Source organism: Xyrauchen texanus, chromosome 1 (assembly GCF_025860055.1).
Source record: "Xyrauchen texanus isolate HMW12.3.18 chromosome 1, RBS_HiC_50CHRs, whole genome shotgun sequence".
NCBI classification, from domain to species: domain Eukaryota; kingdom Metazoa; phylum Chordata; class Actinopteri; order Cypriniformes; family Catostomidae; genus Xyrauchen; species Xyrauchen texanus.
This window is the reverse complement of record NC_068276.1, coordinates 57523288-57547758: the sequence shown is the minus strand read 5'-3', so window position 1 is coordinate 57547758 and position 24471 is coordinate 57523288. Positions and strand designations below refer to the sequence as shown.

General features: G+C 39.5%; 1 protein-coding gene across 1 annotated transcript; it reads left to right on the top strand.

Annotated features, from left to right (window-relative positions):
- The first annotated feature begins 5586 nt into the window (after window positions 1-5586).
- Window positions 5587-8297, top strand: LOC127650916 (fibroblast growth factor 4B-like). The gene is made up of 3 exons (XM_052136574.1): window positions 5587-5881; window positions 6900-7003; window positions 8121-8297. Exons 1-3 carry the CDS (start codon window positions 5587-5589, stop codon window positions 8295-8297), a joined length of 576 nt encoding a protein of 191 aa, XP_051992534.1.
- Window positions 8298-24471: the final 16174 nt, after the last annotated feature.

Below are 24471 nucleotides of genomic sequence, written 5' to 3'. Positions count from 1 at the left end.
AGAAACTCTTTTAAACTATATTACCATTTATTTAATCTTGTGGATGCTCCATGTTTTGTTCACAGCAATGTAAAAGGCCAGTGTATGTAATGTGACTTGTTCTGATTTTTAAAACACCTGTTTAATAAAAAGCTGAAAGGGAAAAAATAGAGAGTAAAAAAAGCAATTTTGAAGAAACTGAAAAAAGAAAGAAATTTGAATGATGCATCGAGAATCGTTTTATAATCGAATCGTTACCCTTTGAATCGAATCGAATCGAATCGTGAGGCCAGTGAAGATTCACACCTAACGTTTATGTAATTTGCGCATTTAATTTCCAATAAAGACCGTTTGCATGCACGCAGCACAAAATATGAGGGGGAAAAAAGGAAACTAGTACTTTATTACTAATATATATATACACATATTTATTTTGTTCACGTTTTTAAGTTATTGATGACATAGTTTCTACACTTCCAAATGTCAAAGACTTTTCTTCAAAAGAGATTGAAACATGAAAATGTAGTTGTCACAATGGCTAGATAAACACTGTCATGTTTAATATTCCAAGCGAACAATTGGTCCCGTATACACAAGTAGACTCCTTAGTTTAGAGTCTAAATATAATGACATCAACCCTATTGATTACATTACTCATGGAGTGCTTTCTCAGAAAGTCCTGCGCTGAAACCCCCCAAAAAAAAAATAAAAAATAAAAACTGCTCCAATTAAAATCTCTGTGATTCAGCCTCAGTCTTCTTTGGTCCGAGGGCCTCAAAGGGCTGCTCCTCGTGCCCATCTAATTGGTTTCGTCAGGAATTCCTCAAGTATTGACCCAGCGAAGCCTGAGGGGGCTTTGTTTGTACATGCAGGCCTCCTACTGGCCATCTCTTTAGACTTCTATGAGTTGCTGACCTCTGCATTGGCACCACACCATCTTAATGAAATTGCTTCCAGCTTGACTATTTTATTAAGTGATACGTTAAGCCTATTAATGTGAAGGATGAATGGGAATCTGTTGTGTTAAGCTTTAAAACATTTTACAGTTTTGGTTTTTTGACAGCAGTGCTTTGTGGCATTGTATTAAGCTATCACAAATAATGCTTTTTAAGGCTAGATTACATCCTAGTTGTCACTCAATTTATCCGGTGAAATTTGCTGCCTTGTATTCATCTCGTGAGCGCATAAGGGTTCCGATTTTAATTAGTCAATGCTGAGTAAGGTAATGCACTCTTGATTGCAGTGGCATTATTTGGCATTCCAAATGTTTCACTGTAATTTCCAAAATCGCCCTATAGAGGGAAGCACTGACTCCTGACCAGTTGCTGTGAAATAGGCAGAACATGATTAGGCAAATCTTAGGATTGAAGAGCGGGTGTTTGACAGCAATTGTTTTGCTGTCTTTGGGTTTAAAGCGAGCCTAAAAACATCTGCTCAGCCAATTATAAAAGTAGTTTGAATTTAAATCTAGTGGTCTGAGGGGACAGCATCGCTATAGCACTGAAAGTAATATTATGCATTAAGAAAAAAAAAAGGCTCACGAATTAAGAATTGAACAAGTCAAGTGCTCGATAATATTTCTAGCGTCATTGTGGCGTTTATTGTATGGCTGCTGTCCCTATATATCTGTCCTTTAAAAAAACAAAACAAAAAGGACATAACAAGAAAAGTAAAGAAAGCTTCGGTTCACCAAAATCCCATTTCCAAAAACTGGAACTGGAGCGGTTGAGCGCCACTGCAGCACCATGGAGAGCGGCTGAGCGCCCCGTTATTATAAAATTCTGTTCATTCCTCTGCTTGCGTTCACTGCGCTCACGCTTCTCCACGAGACAGGCTTTATATCAGCTCACATTAAAAACATCGGACTGTCATTAAAATGTGTAATTTTACTTAGGCTAGTGCTATGACTTCCACTCTTGCTATTTTGATTTGCCAAATGCATGATTTATACAGTAAATGAACACTGATATGTAAAATGACCCTGTATTACAATACACATTGTGATAGAACCTTGATTGTTTGACCTATTCCACTAAACCAATTACATGTAATAGACATGCACAAAGTGCATACGTGTTTATAAATGTCTAAATATCACCTCAGGATTACAGTTTCGCACGACAAACGTAATTAAGCATGACCGTTAAGCTATGGCAACTGCGCCTCTTTTATCTGAGTGTCCAAATCTGCCTGTATTGACACTCTTAGATTAAATGAACCGCCTGACAAATGTAAATGGCCTATAGGCCTACACGGATCAGCCACAACATTAAAACCACCTGCATGCCTATTATTGTGTAGGTCCCCCTCATGCCGCCAAAACAGTGCCAACCCCTATCTCAGAATTGCATTCAGAGATGATATTCTTCTCAACACAATTGTACAGAGCGGTTATCTGAGTTACCATAGACTTTGTCAGTTTGGACCAGTCTGGCCATTCTCTGTTGACCTCTCTCATCAACAAGGCATTTCCATCCACAGAACTGCCCCTCACTGGATGTTTTTGGTTTTTGGCACCATTCTGAGTAAATTCTAGAGACTGTTGTGTGTGAAAATCCCAGGAGATCAGCAGTTACAGAAATACTCAAACCAGCCCATCTGGCACCAACAATCATCCATGCGATTATCTAATCAGCCAATCGTGTGGCAGCAGTGCAGTGCATACAATAATTCAGATGCGGGTCAGGAGTTTCAGTTAATGTTCATACCAACCATCAGAATGGGGAAAAAATGTGATCTCAGTTATTTGTGGCATGATTGTTTGTACCAGATGGGCTGGTTTGAGTATTTCTGTAACTGCTGATCTCCTGAGATTTTTGCATACAATGGTCTCTAGAATTTACTCCAAATGGTGCCAAAAACAAAAAAGAAAACATCCAGTGAGCAGCAGTTCTGCTTGTTGATGAGAGAGGTCAACAGAGAATGGCCAGACTGGTTCGAACTGACAAAGTCTACGGTAACTCATATAACCACTCTGTACAATTGTGGTGAGAAGATTATCATTATTTTGACGGCACGAGGGGGACCTACACAGTATTAGGCAGGTGGTTTTAATGTTCTGGCTGACTGGAGTATATGCAGAAGACCCCTGTCAGCAAGCAACATTTAGTGAACCGTCAGAGTTTGGATGAGAAGTCGCTATAGCAACAGGTTGAGAAAGTGCTCAACAACAGGATACAAATTTTGAATTGAAGAGAGTGTAATATATTTAAGTCTGAGAATTAACCGAAAATGAACGTGAGAAAAGACGCCATGTGAGGTACAAACAAGAGCTAAACGAGTTATGGCGAAGAAACACAGTTTTTTTTTGTACAAAGTTTACATGAGCCAAATTGAAGACACAGAAGTCATCCATATCAAAACATAATTTAATTAATGATGTTAAATCGGGATCATTTGTCACTCATGAAGTGCATCACTGCGGCTGATTGAACTCTCATCATTACCATCATGCCATCAGAGGTTTATGACTTACTTTCTTCTGCAGAATACAAACGAAGATTGTTAGAAGAAAAAGTCAGCTCTGTAGGTTCTTCTTACAATGCAAGTGAATGGTGAACAAAACTCAGAAAGTCCAAAAAGGACACAAAGGCAGCATCAAATAATCCATACTACTCCAGGGGTTAAATCCATGTCTTCAAAAGCATTATGATAGGTCAGGGTGACAAACAGATAAATATTTGAATCGTTGTACTATAAATCTCCACCTATGACCAGCCCCTGCATTGGATGGCTAAATGTGAAAGTGAAAGTCACTAACACACCACAATGTGGAAGTGAACGTGTAGATTAACAGTAAAAACAGATATATATTTTGATCTGTTTCTCACCCCTACCTATTATAATGCTTCAGAAGACATGGATTTAACCCCTGGAGTCGTATGGATTACTTTTATACTGTCTTTATATATTTTTGGAGCTTCAAAGTTCTGGTCACCATTCACTTGCATTGTATGGACCAACAGAGCTGAGATATTCTTCTAAAAATCTTCATTTGTGTTCTGCAGAAGAAAGAAAGTCATACACATCTGGGATGGCATGAGAGTGAGTAAACGATGACAGAAATGTTCCTTTTGATTGAACTATTCCCTTAAATACAATTCCCTTTACAGAAAAAGGCTTGGGGGCATACAGATACTCTCACCTTTGAAAAAGTGACTAATTGACAATGATACAAAAATAACAGTGCCCTTTATGAAGAGATGTGTATTTAAAGCCTCAGTGCAATTTGCTACAATATGGTATACGCCCTCAAGACAAGTGTCACTTAAGATATTCATTCAACAGCTAAACTGCCTGTGTTGTGAGAGGTGTAAATTCAGCGCGGAATTATTCCACGCACTTTCCTTACGAAACGTCCCTTCAACAGTTGCGCAAATTACAATCCTGTGAGGTTTCAAGGAGGATAAGAAGGTGCATTACTTTTATGTTGATAAGTATTTTCACCATCCCCCATGGTCTTTCCGTTTACGTCGCATCCTCTACACAAGCAGCAGGGAGCGCGCATTACCCGGGGCCGCGGAGAAAGCTTGACTCACAGTGTGATGTTTCCAGCGGTTTACATTTTTCTCTCCCCCACAATGCTCTGACGCACGACATTACTATAGTGAACACTCGTAAGAATGTCAGCTAATGAATTGTCAGGCTGCATTATCTCGCAGTCCTCAAACGATGACAGTGGGACTCTTTACGCAATCCAACTGCAGAGTGAAGCGACGCACACTGTGTAATTCTGCAAACCAACACGCTGTAACACTATTTAAGTTGTTGTTAAAAATTCTGTTTTATCACGGTGTTCTTTTTTTTTTTTTTTTTTTTGCATGGCCACTTTTTCTGTTTTCTCACTTTTTCCTCTTAAATCAGTTGTATTTGCAATTCGTTGAATTCGACTTTTTGTTGTTTTCCTGTTATGGTTCATTTATAGAACTGTCTCCTGTCTGACACTGCAGCCTGTCCACTTTGCGATTTCCGAATTTACATCCTCCCATACATAAGTAATTTTATTTCTGTCCGATTATGAAGGAAGCTTTGCACAAAGAAAAGCATTTGTGCTGATCTGAAAGTGATAAAGTCATTATTCCCACTGGCAATGCTTTTACAATGCGAAAGTTGTTTTATTGTTGTAAGGGGGCAGTAATGACGCTTGTCTCTCTCACAGACGCGCGCGCGCGCACACGTGAGCTGAAGTCTCACTGCCCACTGCATATACGTGCGCACATTATAAGGAATCAGTGTGTTCGCAGTGGCGCAGAAGGCTGCTCCGTCATGCACTAGTGTGTGTGATGTAATTTCGCTGCAGATATAAATATCGTCGGCAAGGGAAAAGTGGCATGGCTGAGCGGGGCTAGCACATTCACGGTCAACATTTACTTGTTTGATTTTTGCCAACTTTTGTGAGAAAGCAAAACAGTTTGAAGTGCAGTCTCCAGAGAGGAAACCCACAGAGCGCGACTTCATGCCGCTCACTTGGGTTGACCTTAGATCTGTCCGCGAGTGAGCTATTTTGGCATTTGTGCGTCTTTTTTGGCTGTCAACACAAAGAAAGTGGACATTTTTAGAGTCTTCAACTTCTTCAGACACTCACCTGTGTCCATGCTGGTCAAAAGGATGAGTGTTCAATCGGCCCTCTTACCAATACTGGTCTTGGGACTTGTGACAAGCTCAGTGCGCTGCGCTCCGCTGCCCGGCAGACAGAGCGGCCCCGTGGAGCGACGCTGGGAGACACTCTACTCTCGTTCTTTAGCTCGAATCCCCGGGGAAAAGAGAGAAATCAGCCGGGACAGCGATTATCTTACGGGCATTAAAAGACTGCGACGTCTCTACTGCAACGTTGGCATTGGGTTTCATCTCCAAGTATTACCGGACGGTCGTATAACCGGCGTGCACAACGAAAACCGCTACAGTGAGTTTTATTGGTGATTTAAATGTATGCATGTTGAACTGGCTGTTGGATAGTTAAACATGTAACTCACTTTAAGTGATGTTTAAAATTGGCACCCAACTGAAATGCGTATTAGCCTACAGAATTACGAAAAAGTCATGGAACAAAGTCTATCGCTAAATAAAATGCACGCGTTCCAGATTTAGGGATAATACATAGTTTTGTCAATGACATCTGAAGCTAAAAGTTTACATCGTGCTGTTTTAAATGGAAAACAACAACAACAACAAACCCTGCTGTAGTCTTTTCATTAACATTTCTCAAATCAAGTCAGGTGTGGCAGCCTAGTGCGCCCCAGCATCTGGCATCCTGCATTACGCACGCAACAGGTCTCTGTAACCAAAGCAGAGTCGGAACAGGGCCAGAATCCCAAAGCCTAAAGTTAGGAGCGAGATAAACTCATCCTTTACCGCGGATTTACCCCTTGGTCGTGTGTTTTCAAAAAATGCACAAATGCATTTGCAATGTAATTTGGAACGTCTATTTTCAATGGCGCGCTTTAATGTGCGTCTCCAAAGTTAAACAAACATTTTGCGCTATTTCTGTTATAAAATAACACTGAGCTGGGATGCAGTACATACCTTTACATCAGAGAGTAAATACAGGCTATATAGCCTTGTTATTAAGTGGTCAAGGCAATATTTCGAGGATCTTCAAAAGTTGTTTGTTGAGAGGAAATCCGAAAAACATATTTGAATGTCATATTCGATTACAAAAAGATGCTTTTGTTATCATTTATAAAAAAAAAAAGAAAAGTGCCTATATGATAGCCTACATATTGGTGTTTCAGAGAAAGAACAGATGCACTTCGGGAAATCTGAAGAGGCGGAAGGTGTCGTTTCCTTCTAAAAAGATGCAGTGGCAACCTAAACGTAAACACTTCCAATTTTTAGAAAGGCACTCATCATTGGGAGTTGCCAGACAGGGCTAAAGATATAAGCCAAACAAGGTCATTTGTTTTCTTTGTTGTGTGTTTCAGGTCTTCTCGAGATATCTCCGGTGGAGAGGGGAGTTGTGACACTGTTTGGCGTCCGGAGCGGTCTATTCGTGGCCATGAACAGCAAAGGGAAGCTTTACGGATCTGTAAGTGTAGGAAATGATTTACGACAGCTTTCCGCCCGTGAATGTTCTTATCAGAGCTCGATGACATATCACCCTGTACTTGAGTTCCCCAACCCCGCAACCTCCCCTCCTCGCAGTCTCCGACAGCGTTACATTGTTGGATTCAGTTGTGGCGTGCTTCCAGTGCTTAGTGTTGTTTTCATTGTGGTCCGGACAAACCCAGGAACGGTAGCGCAGTAGATCATTCAGACTACGCATTCCATTCTTAGCATTGCCAGCCAACACATGCACCTACTGTCCTTCCCAGAGTAAAGATGAGCTGGACAAAGGAGGACCACCCAAACTGTATGCTGCTGCCCTTTTCGATGGCTTCATGCTCAGGCTAGCCCAGACCACAAAAAAAAAAAAAAAAAAAAAAAAAAAAAATGACATTTATCGAAGCAAAAACATAACTGGGCCTATATTTGGTGATACAGGTACGGTATACATGCAGGTAAAGTTGGACACTTTGTCAGTTGCATTTTTATAAATATGATCCAAATGTCATTCCATACTAGATTAGTATGAATCATTTTCATTTTTAAAGAAAGACGATTAAGCTTGAGTGTCTCACTTTACCTGTATTCACCCTATAAATTTAGCGTAGTCAAAGTCAAGGATTAAATTACTCGATTTTCTCAAATAAATTTTAAGAACAATCCGAGATGGTCTCTATTTATTTGCCATAGATTAGATAATGCCGTGGAGTGGTGGTGGCATAATGGGCTAAAGCCCTAAACTAGTAAGCAGAAGGTTGCTGGTTCGAGCCCCACAGCCATCACCATTGTGTCCTTGAGCAAGACACTTAACTCCAGGTTGCTCCGGGGGGGATTGTCCCTGTAATAAGTGCACTGTAAGTAGCTTTGGATAAAAGCATCTGCCAAATGCATAAATTTAATGCGCATAAATAATGCGTATGGCAAAAGTTGATTCTGTGTGTTCCACAAAAAACAAAACAGCAAAAACTCTATCTAGGCTACCTCTCTGCAGATATTGCGCTGCACAGGAAGAGCGATAATGTATAAACGAATCACAACAATTATAAGGCAGTCACAAAATGTCAAAAAAATACTAATAATTGTTATTTCCCACATTTTAGGTGCCGTACACAAGTGAGTGCAAATTCAGAGAAAAGCTCCTTGCAAACAACTACAATGCGTACGAATCGGTGGCGCATCCTGGGATGTACATTGGACTGAGCAAGACTGGCAAAACAAAAAAAGGAAATCGAGTATCAACAGCCATGACGGTGACACATTTCCTGCCTAGAATCTGAGCTCATTTGAAGGGGGCGCAAATGTCGGAACGCTGGGAAACTCCGGACGATGCACTTTCTACAGAGGTTACCTACATATGAGGTTGAGTGTATCGTGTCATGTGTATAAATATTAGACTATTTATAACTGTTGATTTTATATTGCATCACCACGTGGAAAACAGTTAATTTATTTGTTAATTTATCCTCGTTGCTGCTACTATACGTGTTCATCTACAAGTGAAATTCCTTCAATGTACACACACTGTATTTGCACTGTTTTTTGTTGTTGTTCTAAAAGGACCGTTTTGGAGAGGTGGTATTTGTCCTTCGTTGGAAAGCATATCTGAAAGTCTTAGGTCAAGCCTCCGACTTGTTAAGGTGTATCAACCCCCACAGTATTAGCACTGGAGCAATTGTCCAATGTCTGAGCTCCTTTGTGCGGAGCTCGGACCTAACTGAAGCAGTGTCAGCTTACTCTAGCTTACTGAAGTTCTACCCCTTCAAATCTGTTTTTAGCACTGCCGGGGGGGGGGGTTGAACTTTCAACTTATCTGCAGTCAATCTTTGTCACATCTCTAAGGCTCTGGGTAGAGAGAGGTAACGTCTTTAACATACATTGGAAGAATTTAAAAATTCAAAGGCATCGGTGTGCATTGCAATGCAGATACTGTACACTGATCCCATTTTAAAAATACATGATTTTCATTGCCAAGTTCACGTCAGTCTTCTATGTGGCATAGGGCAGATACAGGTGTCTGGTTTGTGGGGTGGGGGACGGGGGGCAAAAGATCAGTATTCCTCTAAACGGGGTAAACATGTAAACAAAAAAGTTATGTTGTTGTGGAGTGCAAGTAACCTTAAGAGTTTATCGTAAAAACAATGTCACATCTTTCACAGTAAGTTAAGAGGAGGCATATGGAGGATTATTCAGTCTTTTACTACCTCATGCAGTTTCCAACTGATTGAAAATCAGCTGAATGTTTAGTTCTAAGTTTTCTGAGGGCGGCTAGTACCACTCTGTGAAGTTCAGGCGGCCATAGCGTCCTAGTTGCGCCTTGTCACGTTTGAGCTATCTTTACCCTGTGATTTACTTTTAGAAAGTAGAATCATGTTAGAAATATTTGCAAACAGCTGTTAGACTATACTATATGCTCAACCAGTAACCCTATATTTTTTCTTTATAGATTTTGTAAATATAATACGGTGCAAAACTGGGAAGCTGCTTTTAAACCTGGCATTTCATGCTGGCAAAGTAAATATTTCGATATACATTCATGCAAGAAAAATAAGCTTTCCTTTCCTTTCCTTTACATTTGAAACATATATTTGCGAGATGTTATTTTAAGTAAAGCATTCCTTATTGTCATCACTGTGTTTATAGAAGCCTACAGGTAATTGAGAGAATATGAAAATGTACCTTTGTTAAGTCTTTCCGTATTAGTTGCAATGAGTGTCAAACTGGACTGAAAATGGATGTAGAGTGGAGAAAACTTCTTTAGAACATCTTAAGATGGGTCAATTTTAAAAGATACATTTGTCATCAATTGCACAAACACATTCTTCAAAATTGTCAATTTTATTTAATGCAATCTCAAAACCTTGTTTGAGTTGATCCATGTCCAGATTTGCCATTTGTTACTTGGTGTGCCCTGCGTGGATGTGCTGGTCAATTCGTTTCAGGTGATGACTCTGAGCTACCTAAACTAAAGCTTAAGAAGGGTTTCTCTGTATTTCTCTCTTTTTCATAGCCATGTCAAACCTCTTTCCAATTGGACATGTTTTGCATCAGTGTGGATGTTGTTTACAATAGTACGGATGGCCACTGAAGGCAAATAGTTCCTTTGACCCTCATCAGATGTAGACACAAATCACTGGACTTGATTTGATTAATAAAAAAATCTATATCAACAGGCATGACCTAGTAGCCTGATGGTAACAAGATTAGAGAAAACAGAAATTCATTATCCTTTGCTAATAAACTACCACTTTAAAACAACAATGCTCCAAAACTGTGAAATAAATTGACATTTTTGGAGTAGTGTTGATGAACTGGGATAAATGCAGTGTATTGAAATAAACTATAAACCATTTCTCTGTCAAATTCCCATAAGTCTTATCATCCATTAACTGCCAGTGGTATTTGCATCCATTGCAGGGCTCTATAGCAGTTGGGCTGATGTATGAGTTCTGTAGTAGTGCGCTCTGAATCCTGTTGACATTTACCAAATATTGTCTGTAGTTTTATACAGGTCCTGTTAAATATTGTGATGTATGTGCTGTGCACATGATGATACCCTAACTTTAATGGAAGTTAATAAATATATAAATCATACTGATCTGAGAGTTGTTCAGTTCTTCCAAGCACCAACAAAAGGAAAAAAAAAAAAAGTTCAATGAAACAGGGTTGATAAAGTTTAGTTTTCATTAGTTGTCCGATTCAGATATTAAGGGGGGCTCAGAGCAAAAATGCTACCACAAATAATACAAATGCCCCAGAGTTTCAAAATGTGGGTAAAAAAGCACCCTTGTAATGAATTCTTCTGTTTTTAATTTGTAACATCTGATATAGTTCCTATTTTTACAGTCCTACATACATATTCTGGCATAAAATTTGAGTTGACGTTGATTGCATTTTTAGGGTTAGAGGTAATATATTCTCAGTCTTGAGAATTTTTATTAATTAATTGATTAAATGCAAGTCAACGGATGAGAATGTTTAGAAAAAATGCACCTGAACATCAAATTCAGGGGCATTATTGCCCATTAATAAAAAAAGGTTAACTTCTGACCCATGTTGCAACTCAATCTCTGTGTTTTCTAGTTTCAATTTACTTTATTTGTGGGTTTTTTTTTTTGGCCAAAGCTAATGGTTTAATTTAAAAATGTTCAACAACATTCAATTTCACAGGGCCGTCTTAGTGTTTTTGCTGTCCAGTGGGATTGTCATGTTTATATCATATTAACTGTCATATATCTTTTTAAAACTAAATACATTTGAATTCGTTTTGGAGTTATACATTATTTTAGTTTAGCATCAGTGTTAATCCATGTTAGTTTTTATTTCAGTTAATTAAAATGGTTTCATTTAGTTTCCGTTGTAGTTTTCATTACTGATCGTAAATGACAAGACAGATACAATAAAACATCTAAAACGACAACATCTCCCAGCATATAACTATAGAATGGGGCCTTTCCCTGGTCAAGCTAAAAATATACTCACAGACTTGTGCCACTAGACTATGTGGGCCCGTCTAGAGTACTGTGGCTGATTTTTCTACAAGGACAGCACAGCCAAGATACTCTCCTTCTGTTGTTTACCTTGCCAAAGCCCAGTGTACAAATTGTGTAGTTTTACCATCCACACAGTTCTACAGTCTTACTTCTGTGAACTTTGCTAAAGGTTCAATGGTGGACTCCACTGTAGCCCTTCCAAGCATGCAATTCCATGAAAGGGGACCCCGTTTCAAGTGGAATGGGTCCTTCCTTTTTCTGTGTCCTGACTAATTGAGGGGATATGTCAGACTGGCCTTTGACACCCTGATTGGCTTTTACTTGAACAACTGCCAATACCCTTTTTGCAATCCACAAACTGACATTCTATGCAAACAGAGTTATGCATTTCCATGTTTCACCGGCATGTAAGCTTTAAGGTGACATTAATGACAAAGAATATGCCGCTTCTGTCCCAAAATTGTCCCTAAAATCAATTGACTTTTTGAAAAGCGGAATTTTAGCATCTGCTGCAATAAACTGGACAGTTTCTAAATACAGTGAGGTTTAAAAGTCAGAGACCACATTTTCCCCCCCATTTAAACCCATTCATAAACAGAACATTTAACGATTTTTAAAGAAAAAAAAGACAAAAAGAGAAAAGGTTTATAATTCAAATTCAGTATAAATACTTTAAACTTAAATAAGTTCTAGTACATTAAATACAATGAAAGTTTTCATTTCAGTCACAAATTTGATACATTGATCATGTTAACTCCTTTGTACAAATGGTCAGATTTTCCTGCACAAGATCTCAAATCATGCTGGATTAACTTTAATCATCAGGTTTTGCACAAACTTGTGGGCTCCGTTCCATCTCCAGTGCATGCTGTCAGTAAAGCAAACGGGGGACATTTCAAATACCAAGAAATTAAACTTTTCACTCAAATTGTTAAGCTGATAATGTAATTTGCAATGAAAACGTTTGTATTAAATTATACAAGGATGCAAAATGGAAGCATTTTCACAAATGGTTTGTCTCAGACTTTTGGAACCAGCTGATTTGTGCAAATCTATTTAAAAATTAAACTTTGTAAATATTATAAATAACAATTAAAGAGCCACTTTAATATTCACATCACACAGGGTAATGACTGGCAACATACAGTCACCCCCAAATGGAGGACAATATACACTGTATGCATTCAGTCCATTCAAATAAACAGATCCTTGAAATGCAGGACAGGCGAAGTGAGACAGGTGTGGTCACTTAATACACATGTATTCCTGGCCATGAGCTGGGGCTAAATGGAGACCCATCATTGCCTAAAAGAATGACAGCTTTCTGCTCCAATAAACCCTGAGAGCTGTAAAGGCTCCCCCTAAAAACAAATTAGTCTCTCTGCACCATCAATCTGCGTCAGTTTCATTGTCTGTCACCCAAATAAACATCCCTCCCCCTCTCAATTGCCTCTTCTCCATTAAGTTAGTCTTTAGATCAAAACACACCTTTCAAGCACTGTAGATTTCACAGGGCAGGCCAGCAGCCTAACAGCTCACAACAATGTGTCCGCTAACAAAAGTATATTGAGAGAAATTCACATGCTGATGCTCTGGCAGCCAGGTGCTGGCTTGAAGGCAGAAAAGAAGAGAAGGAAGCAGAGGTGGAAGCTGTAACTACTTTAGCATTGTCCAAGGCCCATCCTTCTGTGAGGACAGAGAGCATGTGACACATGTAGAGCTCTTGAGGGGCAAGTCAGGATCACCACAATCTCCGAATCACAAAGCATTTACTTTAAAATACAGATAACAATTTACATGACCTCAAGTAATGCATGTTAAACAATGAAGACAACCAAAGGCATAATACTTCGGTGTTTCATACTTTCAAGTAAACAATTAAATCGTAAGAATGGTGTTGTATTAAATGTAAAAGAAGTGATGCTATTGAAACAACACTTAAAATTATTATTTGACATTCATAGACAGAAATGTCTTAAAAATTCTTAAAGAAAAAGGGGGCTGAAGATATTCGGCTAATGTTAGCAGCATAACAATTTGATTGAAAAGTTGAAATTAAAAAGTGGTGGTGGTGTAGTGGTCTAAGCACATAACTGGTAATCTGGTAATCAGAAGGCCGCTGGTTCGAGCCCCACAGCCACCACCATTGTGTCCTTGAGCAAGGCACTTAACTCCAGGTTGCTCCGGAGGGATTGTCCTTGTAATAAGTGCTCTGTAAGTCGCTTTGGATAAAAGCGTCTGCCAAATGCATAAATATAATATATATAAATATATAAAAAATGTATATTAATGCCTTAGTATTTAGTCTCCCTTTTCTTTAAATGACAGCATGCACTTGAGATAGCAAGGACTCCACAAGTTTTTGCAAAACCTTATGATCCACGTAATCCAGCATGATTTAAGACATTTCCAAAGACCATCTTGTCTGCTTCATTGGAAAAACAACAAACAGCAAACAGTTTTTGTCGGCAAAAATGTCTTGTTAATGACAGAGGCCAAAGGAGAATGGCAAGACTGGTCCAAGCTGACAGGAAGGTGACAGTAACCCAAACAAAACAGATGTTACTGTTCTATGCAGAGAAGCATTTCTGAACATACAACACGTCGAACATTGAGGCGGATGGGCTACAACAGCAGAAGTACCACAGGGTACCACTACTGTCAGCTAAGAACAGGAAACTGAGGCTTCAGTGGGCATAGGCTCACCAAAACTGGACAGTAGACGATTGGAAAAACATTGTCTGGCCTGACGAATCTGGATTTCTGCTGCGACATGCAGATGGTAGGCCCACTGCAGCCTCAACTTTCTGTTCTTGGCTGACAAGCAGAACCCGACGTGGTCTTCTTCTGTTGTAGCCCGTCCGCCTCAAGGTTTGACGTGTTGTGCATTCTGATATGCTATTCTGCTCACTTCAATTGCTCAGAGGGGTTATCGAAGTCAGTGTTACAAACCACTGTGCCACGGCACACTAGAGTGGCTTGAAAGATTGTTAGGTGTGCCGTGGAAAATTATCAAATTCCACAAAATAAATACGTGAAAAAATCATATTTTAATGGATCTAAATTCTCCGTTTTGAAACCATAATCGCTCACTTTTGTGATTGTGAATAGCAATGATTAATGTGCAAAAGTGAGTGATATTTACACATGTTAAGGGTCTTTCACATGACTCGCGTCAGCGCTGCAGAATACATTGAAGTCTATGAAGTGACTTTACACCAATAATGTCTTTGAGAGTACAAAGCAACATAAAATATTTAAAAACGGTCCAAATTTGTGAATTACTTTTAATTAAATATTACCTTATCATTTACAAATATCAGAGACCCCAGTTATTGAGCTACTTTAAATTCACCAAGAAAACGCTTAGACCTGAACATAAACGAGACCTTTTATTGCTTTCTGCTATCAAAGCAACTGCAAGCTTTTTTTCTCTTTTCCAAATACATGTTTTCAAAGTTTATTGTGCACACCTCCCGCTTTTTTACGTGGCAAATTCGTAAAATTGCCCCTCTGTTACGCTTTCTGCAACTCTTGTCACATGGAGGACAATGCAGCACTTGACGCTGAGTTCAGCCTCCAGAACCAAATGAAAACTTCCAAGAGAAGTCGTCTGTCCGAGGCAAGGATGCAATATCTAATGACAATCACCTCAGCATCAGTCTCCTTTGATGCGTTTGATTACGCACAGGCGAGTTTAAGTCGATGCGGACCAGGAGGAAGGTTTGAGTTGTTGATTGAGCTCTGTTCAGTTCATTTTTTACGTGCTTTGTTCATATTTTAATCATATTTGTTTTTTTGTAATACTGCATTGTTCATATGTCGTGTTTTAGTGGCCTCTGCAGGGGGAAAAAAAACATTCAACTGCTTCCTGTGGTGTCTCTGTTGTTCATCTGTTCTCTTCATAAATAAATATATACATAATCTGCTATAGGCTCGTCCTGTAAGTTCATGATTTCTCACACTCACACACACACTTTTTTTTTTGCTCTTATGGTGAGAAATTGGCATTTATATTCAACAGAGGCATTCAGCTGATCACAATGTATAGTCAGGACATTAATAATGTGAAAAATTACTATTACAATTTGAACATTTTATTCAGAACTTCTTAAATTCTTAACATCCAGCTTTGCAGATCCTTGGCATTCTAGCGGTCAGTTTGTCCAGATACTCAGGTGACATTTCACCCCACACTTCCTGTAGCAGTTGACCTAGATGTGGCTGTTTTGTCGGGCACTTCCCATAAGAACTGCACCCCTGAGTCTTCTCTTTACTGTTGTACATGAAACTGGTGTTGAGCGGGTAGAATTCAATGAAGCTGCCAGCTGAGGACATGTGAATCGTCTATTTCTCAAACTAGAGACTCTGATGTACTTATCCTCTTTTTTAGTTGCACATCTGGTCTTCCACATCTCTTTCGGTCCTTGTTAGAACCAGTTGTGCTTTGTCTTTGAAGACTGTAGTGTACACCTGTACACCTTTTTGCCAATTTCATGCCTTCATCCACACATAAGGTGCTGAGTGATGGCTGCTGGAAATGGGGCCTGTCTAGATTTGATAAAAAATGACTTTTTTCAAATATTGATGGTGCTGTTTTTTTATATCAGTAATGTCCTGACTATACTTTGTGATCATTTGAATGCCACTTGGGTGAATTAAAGTACCAAAATTAAAGTATTAAAGTAATGTGTTTTGCATAATTCTGCTGATGAAACATAAAAAAAGGACGATACAAAATGCCCTGGACTGACAGGGGGGCACAGCAAAACGTTCTTTTTTTTCTTCTTTTTTTTAAATTAAGACTGCTCTTAGTTTTTCTTGATAATAAAACATGATGTATTGTGTGGAATTCCCCTTAAGATGTTCAATGTTTTTTCCAAGAGGACATTTCAGTGCTAAATGCACACGCATCCTCGTACTGGACACGTCATAAACCAGGCAGGAACAGCGTAGTCCAGACTACAAACCTGATTGCCTGGACCTCTTCGAATTATGGGCCCAGCTAACAGCTTTTCCAACTGCATAAAATCTGTTATTCTAATACTCTTGTAGGGAAAAATGTTGGTTTTGTTTACCTTGAGATATTTCAAGAGATGACTTAACCTGGAATGAAGGTACTATATTGTAACTTCACCCCCCCTTAAATGCATACTGTCTGTGGGTCAAAAAAGATCAAGGTGAAATCTAGAGGCTTACTCTACATAAAACTACTTATTTTTCAAGGTAAACTGACTAATAATAATTGTATAATTTAAAGAAATTTACACTCAATTTAGTTTGAAAGACCCATCACCACCCACATTCTAAGTGGCACGCCGTTTCCGTCATCACTCAATCCACAAAGCCGATCGCCTTTGTCTCTGGGAATCATACGGAGCAGTTGTCCTTCTACCTTATCCAATCTCCATCTGAACCGATAGTGTTGGGGCATCCTTGGTTGGTAACGCAAAACCCACACATTGACTGGTCAACCAACACTGTTCTTGCTTGGAGACCGTATTATTTGTCACACTGTCTTAACTCTGCTGTTTCCCCTGTCAAGTCTTTGTTGCTGGATGAACCGGTGGACTTATCTGGAGTACCATTGACATACCATGACTTGAGGGCAGTGTTCAGCCGATCCTGTGCCATGACCCTTAATCCTTATTGCCCGCACGACTGTGCTATTGAACTGCTTCCTGGCACATCGGGTATGTCTGTATTCGCTTCCGGCTCCTGAGAGGGAGGCCATGAACAGGTATATCAATGATTCTCTGGCAGCCGGTCTTATTTGCCATTTCTCTTTGCCGACAGGGGCGGGGTTGTTCTTCATTGAGAAGGAGGATGGCTCACTTAGACCCTGTATAGATTATCAGGGGCTGAATTACATCACAGCGAAGAATCGGCATCCTTTGTCGTTGATGTCCTCAGCCTTCAAACTCTTGCAGGGAGCATCCGTCTTTACGAAGTTGGACTTGGGCAACACTTATTACCTTGATGGACCAGGGACGAGTGGAAGATGGCCTTAAACACCCATAGGGGGCACTTTGAATTTTTGATTATGCCTTTTGGATTGGTCAATGCCCTGCCGTCTTTCAGGGGCTCGTAAATGATGTGCTTAGAGACATGGTAAATCTCTTTGTGTTTGTCTATCTTGATGATATTCTGATCTTCTCCCAGAATATTCAGGACCATGTGCAGCATGTCAGGCAGGTAATTCAGCGACAGTTAGAGAATTGTCAAGGCGGAGAAGTGCGCTTTTCATGCACAGTCTGTCCCTTCCTGGGGTTCATCGTTTCATCTGAGGGACCCGACTACAGTTAAAGCCGTCTCCGTTTGGCTAACCCCAGATTCTCACAAGGCATTGCAGAGATTTCTGGTGTACGCAAATATTTATCGGAGGTTTAAAAGGAACTACAGTCAGCTTGCCGCACCTCTGACGGACCTCACCTCCAAACGTACTAACTTTTGTTGGTCCCTTTGAGCTCAGGCCGTGTTTTTCCAATGAAAGGAGCAGTTTTCTACATCACCCATCCTTGTTAATCCCAATCAGTTCGTGGTGGAGGTGGATGCATCTGAGGTTGGTCACAGCGCTCCCCCTCGGAAGGAAAGATGTATCCGTTTGCCTATATTTGGTACCGCTTTACACCAGCTGAATAGAATTACAACATCTGGCTTTCTGATTGGCCTTGGACAAGTGCCGTCATTGGTTAGAGGGTTTGGGGTTACCTTTCATGGTCTGGACAGATCATAGAACCTAGAGTATATCCGTAGCGCCAGATGCCTCAACTCTAGACAGGCTCGCTAGGCACTATTTTTCATGCATTTCAACTTCGTGCTGTCTTATCATCTGGGCTCAAAAAACGTCAAGGCCAACTCCCTATCTCGATATTTTGAGGTCAAGACCTCCACCACCCCACCGGATACCATTCTACCCCCACTCGCCTGGTGGGCATGGTATCTTGGGAGGTGGTGCTATGAAACACTGCACCCCCACATGCTCAGCGGGCCGGTTATTTGTTCCGCGATCTGCCCGGACGCATGTCCTACAGTGGGGTCACTTATACAACGTTGCTTGTAATCCAGGGGCGACTTGCACTCAGACAATCATTAGACAGCGATTCTGGTGGCCATCCTTAGTGCAGGATGTCCATTGATTCATAGACGTTTGCCCCATTGGTGCATCTAATAAGACGTCCTGTGAACCAGTCACGGCTCTGGTGAGTTTGTCGGTTTGTTTTGTATGTTTTGTATTTAAAATTTTTTGTAATCATGTCTCGCAGGCACGGCCAGCATGCATGATCAGCATTTCCATGAGAACACTAATCCTCTAATTCACTCTCTTCTTTAGCCCATTGTGTTCTCAGTATCTTTGGTAGATTGTTGTTTGATGTGGAGTACTAACCTTACTCTCTCTGTGTAGTTGGTCCTGTCTCATGTATCTGTTGGTTGGCCACATGTTGGTTGCCCGCATGTTGGGTGTGTGGTTGCCTTCCAGTTTTGCTGCGTGTCAGTTGGTCTTCCAAGAAGGATACCTCGTCTCTGCCCGTGTGTCAGGAGTAAGATCGCCCATCTCAGCTGCACCTCACTAAGCTTCAATGGAGGATTCTACAAGTCTGTTCCTGACTTCCACAATGCACATACTCATTCTACAAACACTCTTCACAGATTGCCCCTCGCGTGGCCAATGCGTGCACACTATCGGTGATTGCTTCCTGCTGCAGCTGGTGCTGGGATCTTCGACAATCCACCGCCCAGTGACTGCTCTTCTTTGTTGTTAATACATCCTCCTAACATTTCCTCTGCACTTGGGTTTGTTTGTTCTCGCTATAGCTCTTTACAGAAAGTCTTAAAAAAGGCTGCGTAACAGAAATATGGGCAATCTCCATGTTTGGTGGTAAACTATGAAATGTCAACCACTCTACCCACACAAAAACATAGGCTACATACAAGTTAAATGGACAAGGATCAAATGTAAAAAAATTAAATAAAACTTGCTATAAACTTTACAATTTACAAGTGTATGCATTGAAAATGCATTGAATACCATAGAAAATACACATGGGTTTTATAGGATCCACATATGCATTCTAGGTGTTGTCATGGAAATTCTCTTCACATTAAAAAAAATATTCACCTACATTTTACAAAAGTTCACATGATTGAACTTTCAATGGCAAATTCTGCACATAGATATTGATTTAGCGATCCATTAGGTCATTTAGCATGTGAATTCCTTAATTATCAATGAATATGTGGGGAAAGTCTGTGAAAAGTATTTCTTAAACAGTTCTTTATCAAACCACAGAATATGTCCTTCAAACACAAACTGGCCGCAGCGATGCATGACAACACAAACAAAAGGGGGATGGGCTGGCTGAAGCAAATAAGATACATGCAATTCAAATTTCCACACCTGGTCTGAGCCACAAGCAACCATCCAAATGCATCTGCTCCAAGCTGCACTGACAAAGAATCCACAATCACTGTTATACCAATGCACATCTGTTATCAATCAAACACAAACAGCAGAAATTCAAAAGTGATTACAAAACTCAGAACAGTGTCTTACCACTGAATACTCATGCGAGATACTATTCAACTGAGAGGCAATGCTTTCAGGTTTTGTGCTTATAATGACAAGCTGAAGTTATTTCTAAATCACAATAAGAGCTTTTTTTTGTGTGCATGTATAAATATCAGCACTTATTTTGGCGGTGTGTTTTTGCATGTTACTGCAGAGGGAGAGTACAGAGACTCAGATGCCTGAGGCAGTCTGCATGAGAGTTGTATTTAGATCAGTTGTTTGTGCCTTGTGCCCTCTTTGTAGGGCCAGCTGTAAGTTTTCTGTTTGCAATACTCCAGATGTTTGCCCATAAAGACAAGGCACTTCAAACAGCTGCGAACAACATCCTAACCCCCTTGCACTTCCACCATGTTTAGAGGTGTATGCTGGGGCATTAGCAGACGGGAACAGACTTTGACTTTTACCCTGTAATCATGGAGCCGGCTTGCCAGCATGTCGGGGGGAAGAGGAGGTAACCTACCAGTCACTTTCTATTCTGCAGCTTCAAGCAGTGAGGGGAAGCCCTGAAACTCCCTGTTTCTCACCTTTCCCTTGGGAACTTGAACTTGAATCAAAGACCTCAAGTCTGGGAAAATACATACACACAAGCAAAATGAGCTCAGCTGAGCATTACAATAGCAACACAAAAGTTATGGGTTTGATTTCCAGAGAACTTACTTGCTGACAAATAAAAAATGTCTTAAAAATAAAGGTTTTTCAATGGTTATTTCCAGCACATTCCTTCACTGATGGATCGGTTTAGAGTTGGGGTTTGAGTTAGGGCATGTTCTTAACAAAATATGCATTCCTTTTGATGCTACATTATATACAACTAAAAGGAACTCACTTTGGATGCCACTCTGTGGATATTTCATCCAGATACTGGAGCTCACAATTGCCAATATGTTCAACATGACTTCAAGCCACTGCGGAAAGTGGTTAGAAGTTTGGTAAGCACAGGCCGATTTTCAGCTGAAAAACCTTCGACCTACAGTCACCAAATTTACAGTGTGAGAAAAAGATGCTTTATTTTACAGCTGGACCCACCTTCAAACACACACAAAACATGCATTGAATTTACATCATTGAATCATGTGGAACTGATGTACATGAATAAATTAAGTTACATCAACATATTTTTTTCCTCTTGATTTAGCTCATTAATTCTTTGTTAGACATATTTATTCCACATAATTTCAACATAATAGAATAAAGTTATTTGTAAATGACAATTAAGTAGCCTCAAAGTGATTTTACATGTGTCTCTAACATTTCTTCAGTTTTACGTAATATTTTTGTCACATTCCTGATTTACATTATAAGGTTATGCTAAGCTATCTTTACGCTACATAGCTTACTACATAGCATTTAGCATGCTAATGTATGCTATTGCTTTTTGGGTAAGCAACATACAGCACGTTGTGTACATCGATTGTGTTCCTCAAACCAAGCAAAAGCTCCACTTTTCGCCACAATGGTATCTGAACTTAACCAAATTGGTTCCAAATCCTAAAATAACACCATTAAACACTAATAAGTGAAAGCAGTGCTATGTTGAGCTCAAATGACACGCAGAATATTACTTGCTTTATATTGATAATCCCTTCTAATTGGACACTTTCATTTAATTTTATTTAATGATTTCAAATTAATCGTGGCTGACTGCGAATAGTGTATTTTACAATTACATAACTGAGAACTGTTTTGCATCTTGCTCCATTTACATCACTAGGTGTCTGCATAACATAGCCTACATAAAATGTTACCAAGTGCACCTTTAAAGAAACAGTACTTGCAGTCGATGGTTTTCTAAAGAACTGGAGAGTAAAACGTTATTGTGTGACTTGAAACGGTTCTTTTATGTCATCAGGCTGTTCTTTTTGGAATCTATATTTTTTAAGTGTGTTACTCACATTATGAAACATCATGTCAAATGTTGTACTGTTTCTTAGGTTATACAATTATGTGCTATGGCTGTTAATTTGAGGTGAAGAGTGCAGTAAAGCTCCATAATATTCACAGCTTTTATGGCAACAGACCTTTAACAGAACAAGAGAGGTGAATTTCACTTGGCTTTAATCAAAGTAACACAAACAAAGTGTCTCGTGCTGGCACAACATGGAACAAGAGGCACCGCAGTCAAAACATACATTAGAGGCTTCAAAATAAATTGTGACTGCCTGCATAGCAATGATGAGACAACTCAACAACATTTACTTCAGAAGCTTATTCAGCTCTGTGTTCAACAACAGAAACCACCTCATCTATGAGTCTAGCCATCATGAACTCAAGCATGTCCTTTTACATATAAATTAATTGCAAAACATCCTCTGAATTATATGAAATGAAGGTGAGGGCAGATCTAAATAGTGATGCATGGTGCATGCAGTATTTTAACAACCAAGCATCAACCTTTAAGGCAGTAAATTCTGCAATTGCAGTATAAATCATTTTCGTTCATTTAATGTTTGAAATTATGGAAAATTCAGTTTAAGTAAAGGATGATTGCATAATGTGCTTGACTTTTGCAATGATACATACTGCTTGATGTTTCATTTTCTGTGAGCAGCAGTGATGAAAGAGGCTGGATGTGTGTGTGTCTCTGTCTGTATGTCTGTGTGTGTGTCTGTCTGTGTGTGAGACTGTCTGTGTGTGTGTGTGTGTGTGTGTGTGTGTGTGTGTGACTGTCTGTCTGTGTGTCTGTGTGTGTGTGTGAGAGAGAGAGAGAGAGAGAGAGAGATGGAGCGTGTGCAATCACCTGTTGCCACACCTAATCAGAGATGCTGTCAGCTTTCTCAGTGGAAAATAGACACGGGGTATTCCTCTCTATTTCGTGGTAGCTGGTGTGCAAGAGTCATTCATTATAAACAGTGATGTCCTCCGCCATTTTAAACCGTATGTATCCATTGTGGAAACTCTGAAAAAAGGTAAGCACTTGAGTTCTGTAATAAATCAGTCTGTTGTGTCTCTTGGTATGAGCTTTAATCCTGAAGTTGTCCGTTTTAAGCCGTTTAAAGCTATTTCCTAGTTTTGGTAATGTATTAGTAATACGAGTGATCACGGAGCGCTGTTTTATGTAGACAATGACTAATGGGTTCACTTTATGTCACCAACTGGCTCATATTACACACAAAAATTATCTTTTGCCACCTGCTGGCTAACATATGTAATTTCAAAAATAAAGACAGTAACTCCAGACACATCTGCACGACGCTTACACTTTAGTTTAGAACAGCAGGAACACAAGCAGAGTGATACACACACACACACACACACACACACAGTGAAGCGTCTGAGTGCTGATGCGGTCACACCATCAGTGCTCATGGAACGTCTCTCGTCCAATCAGATTCAAGGACCGGAACTAACTGTGGTATATTATAAAGATAACAAATAATAATGATAATAATTGAGTAATGTTAATATATATGCCTGCTGTAGTCCTTAGACATCAGAATGAAACAGTAATGTCAAGAAATTGGTAAGTGTTCACTTTGTGTTACAAGGCTCCAACTATAAATATAATTTTACAACTTCTGTTTAAATATTGCTAATTTATTTAGAAATATTTTTCAATATTGCTGAATTAACAGTATATTATTTCTACATTGTAGTAATTCAGCTATCTTGCAGCTACATATAGACATTACAGGCTCTATTTGCATGAGTGCACAAAGCGCTATGACCGTGCAACATCTTATCCAACTTTGCGCTAATTCTAAGTGCAATTTTCGTGCCAGCGCAAAGCGCAACTGGGCTTGGGTGGGAGTGTTTCTGCTATTGTAGGTGTACGTGCACAAACTGTGGGTGTATTGTATGTTAATGAAGCGGCGCAAACTGCAATTTGCTATTTTCCTGATTTAGTTTTATTATTATAATTATATGCATTATTATTATTATTATTGTATATTTACAATCCTTTTTATGATTACATTTGTAGCCTAATAGTAATTTTCCACCTGTTGTTGAGATTGATTGTAATGTCACTGCAAAAGGGGCCAGCGGAAGAAGGAGAGACTAAAATGCTTGAATTTGGTATGATTTATGTACCACTTTGTTGTTTTGTTTAAAGTGTAATTTAAATTTAGAAATTATTTGTGGTTTATTTTTTTCATGTTTGAATACATGAACATAATTTCTTTTTAAATTAAAATCACTGTTAATACTAGCCATGATTTGTGTCTCAATAGAAGAAAACAATTAATAATACTTATATCCCCTATAATTTAACTGAGCATACATCCAAATTCTGACGAGAATCCAACCCGATCTGTTGTGTATAAAAGGAGCTGTCACTGTCATAGAAATTTGCCTCATAAAGGACACAGTTAATTCACATTTTCTATTCTTCTAATTCGTTGCATACAGTCAATTTGCACTACCAACGTCTTGTGAATGTGCTGTCTTTGCTTA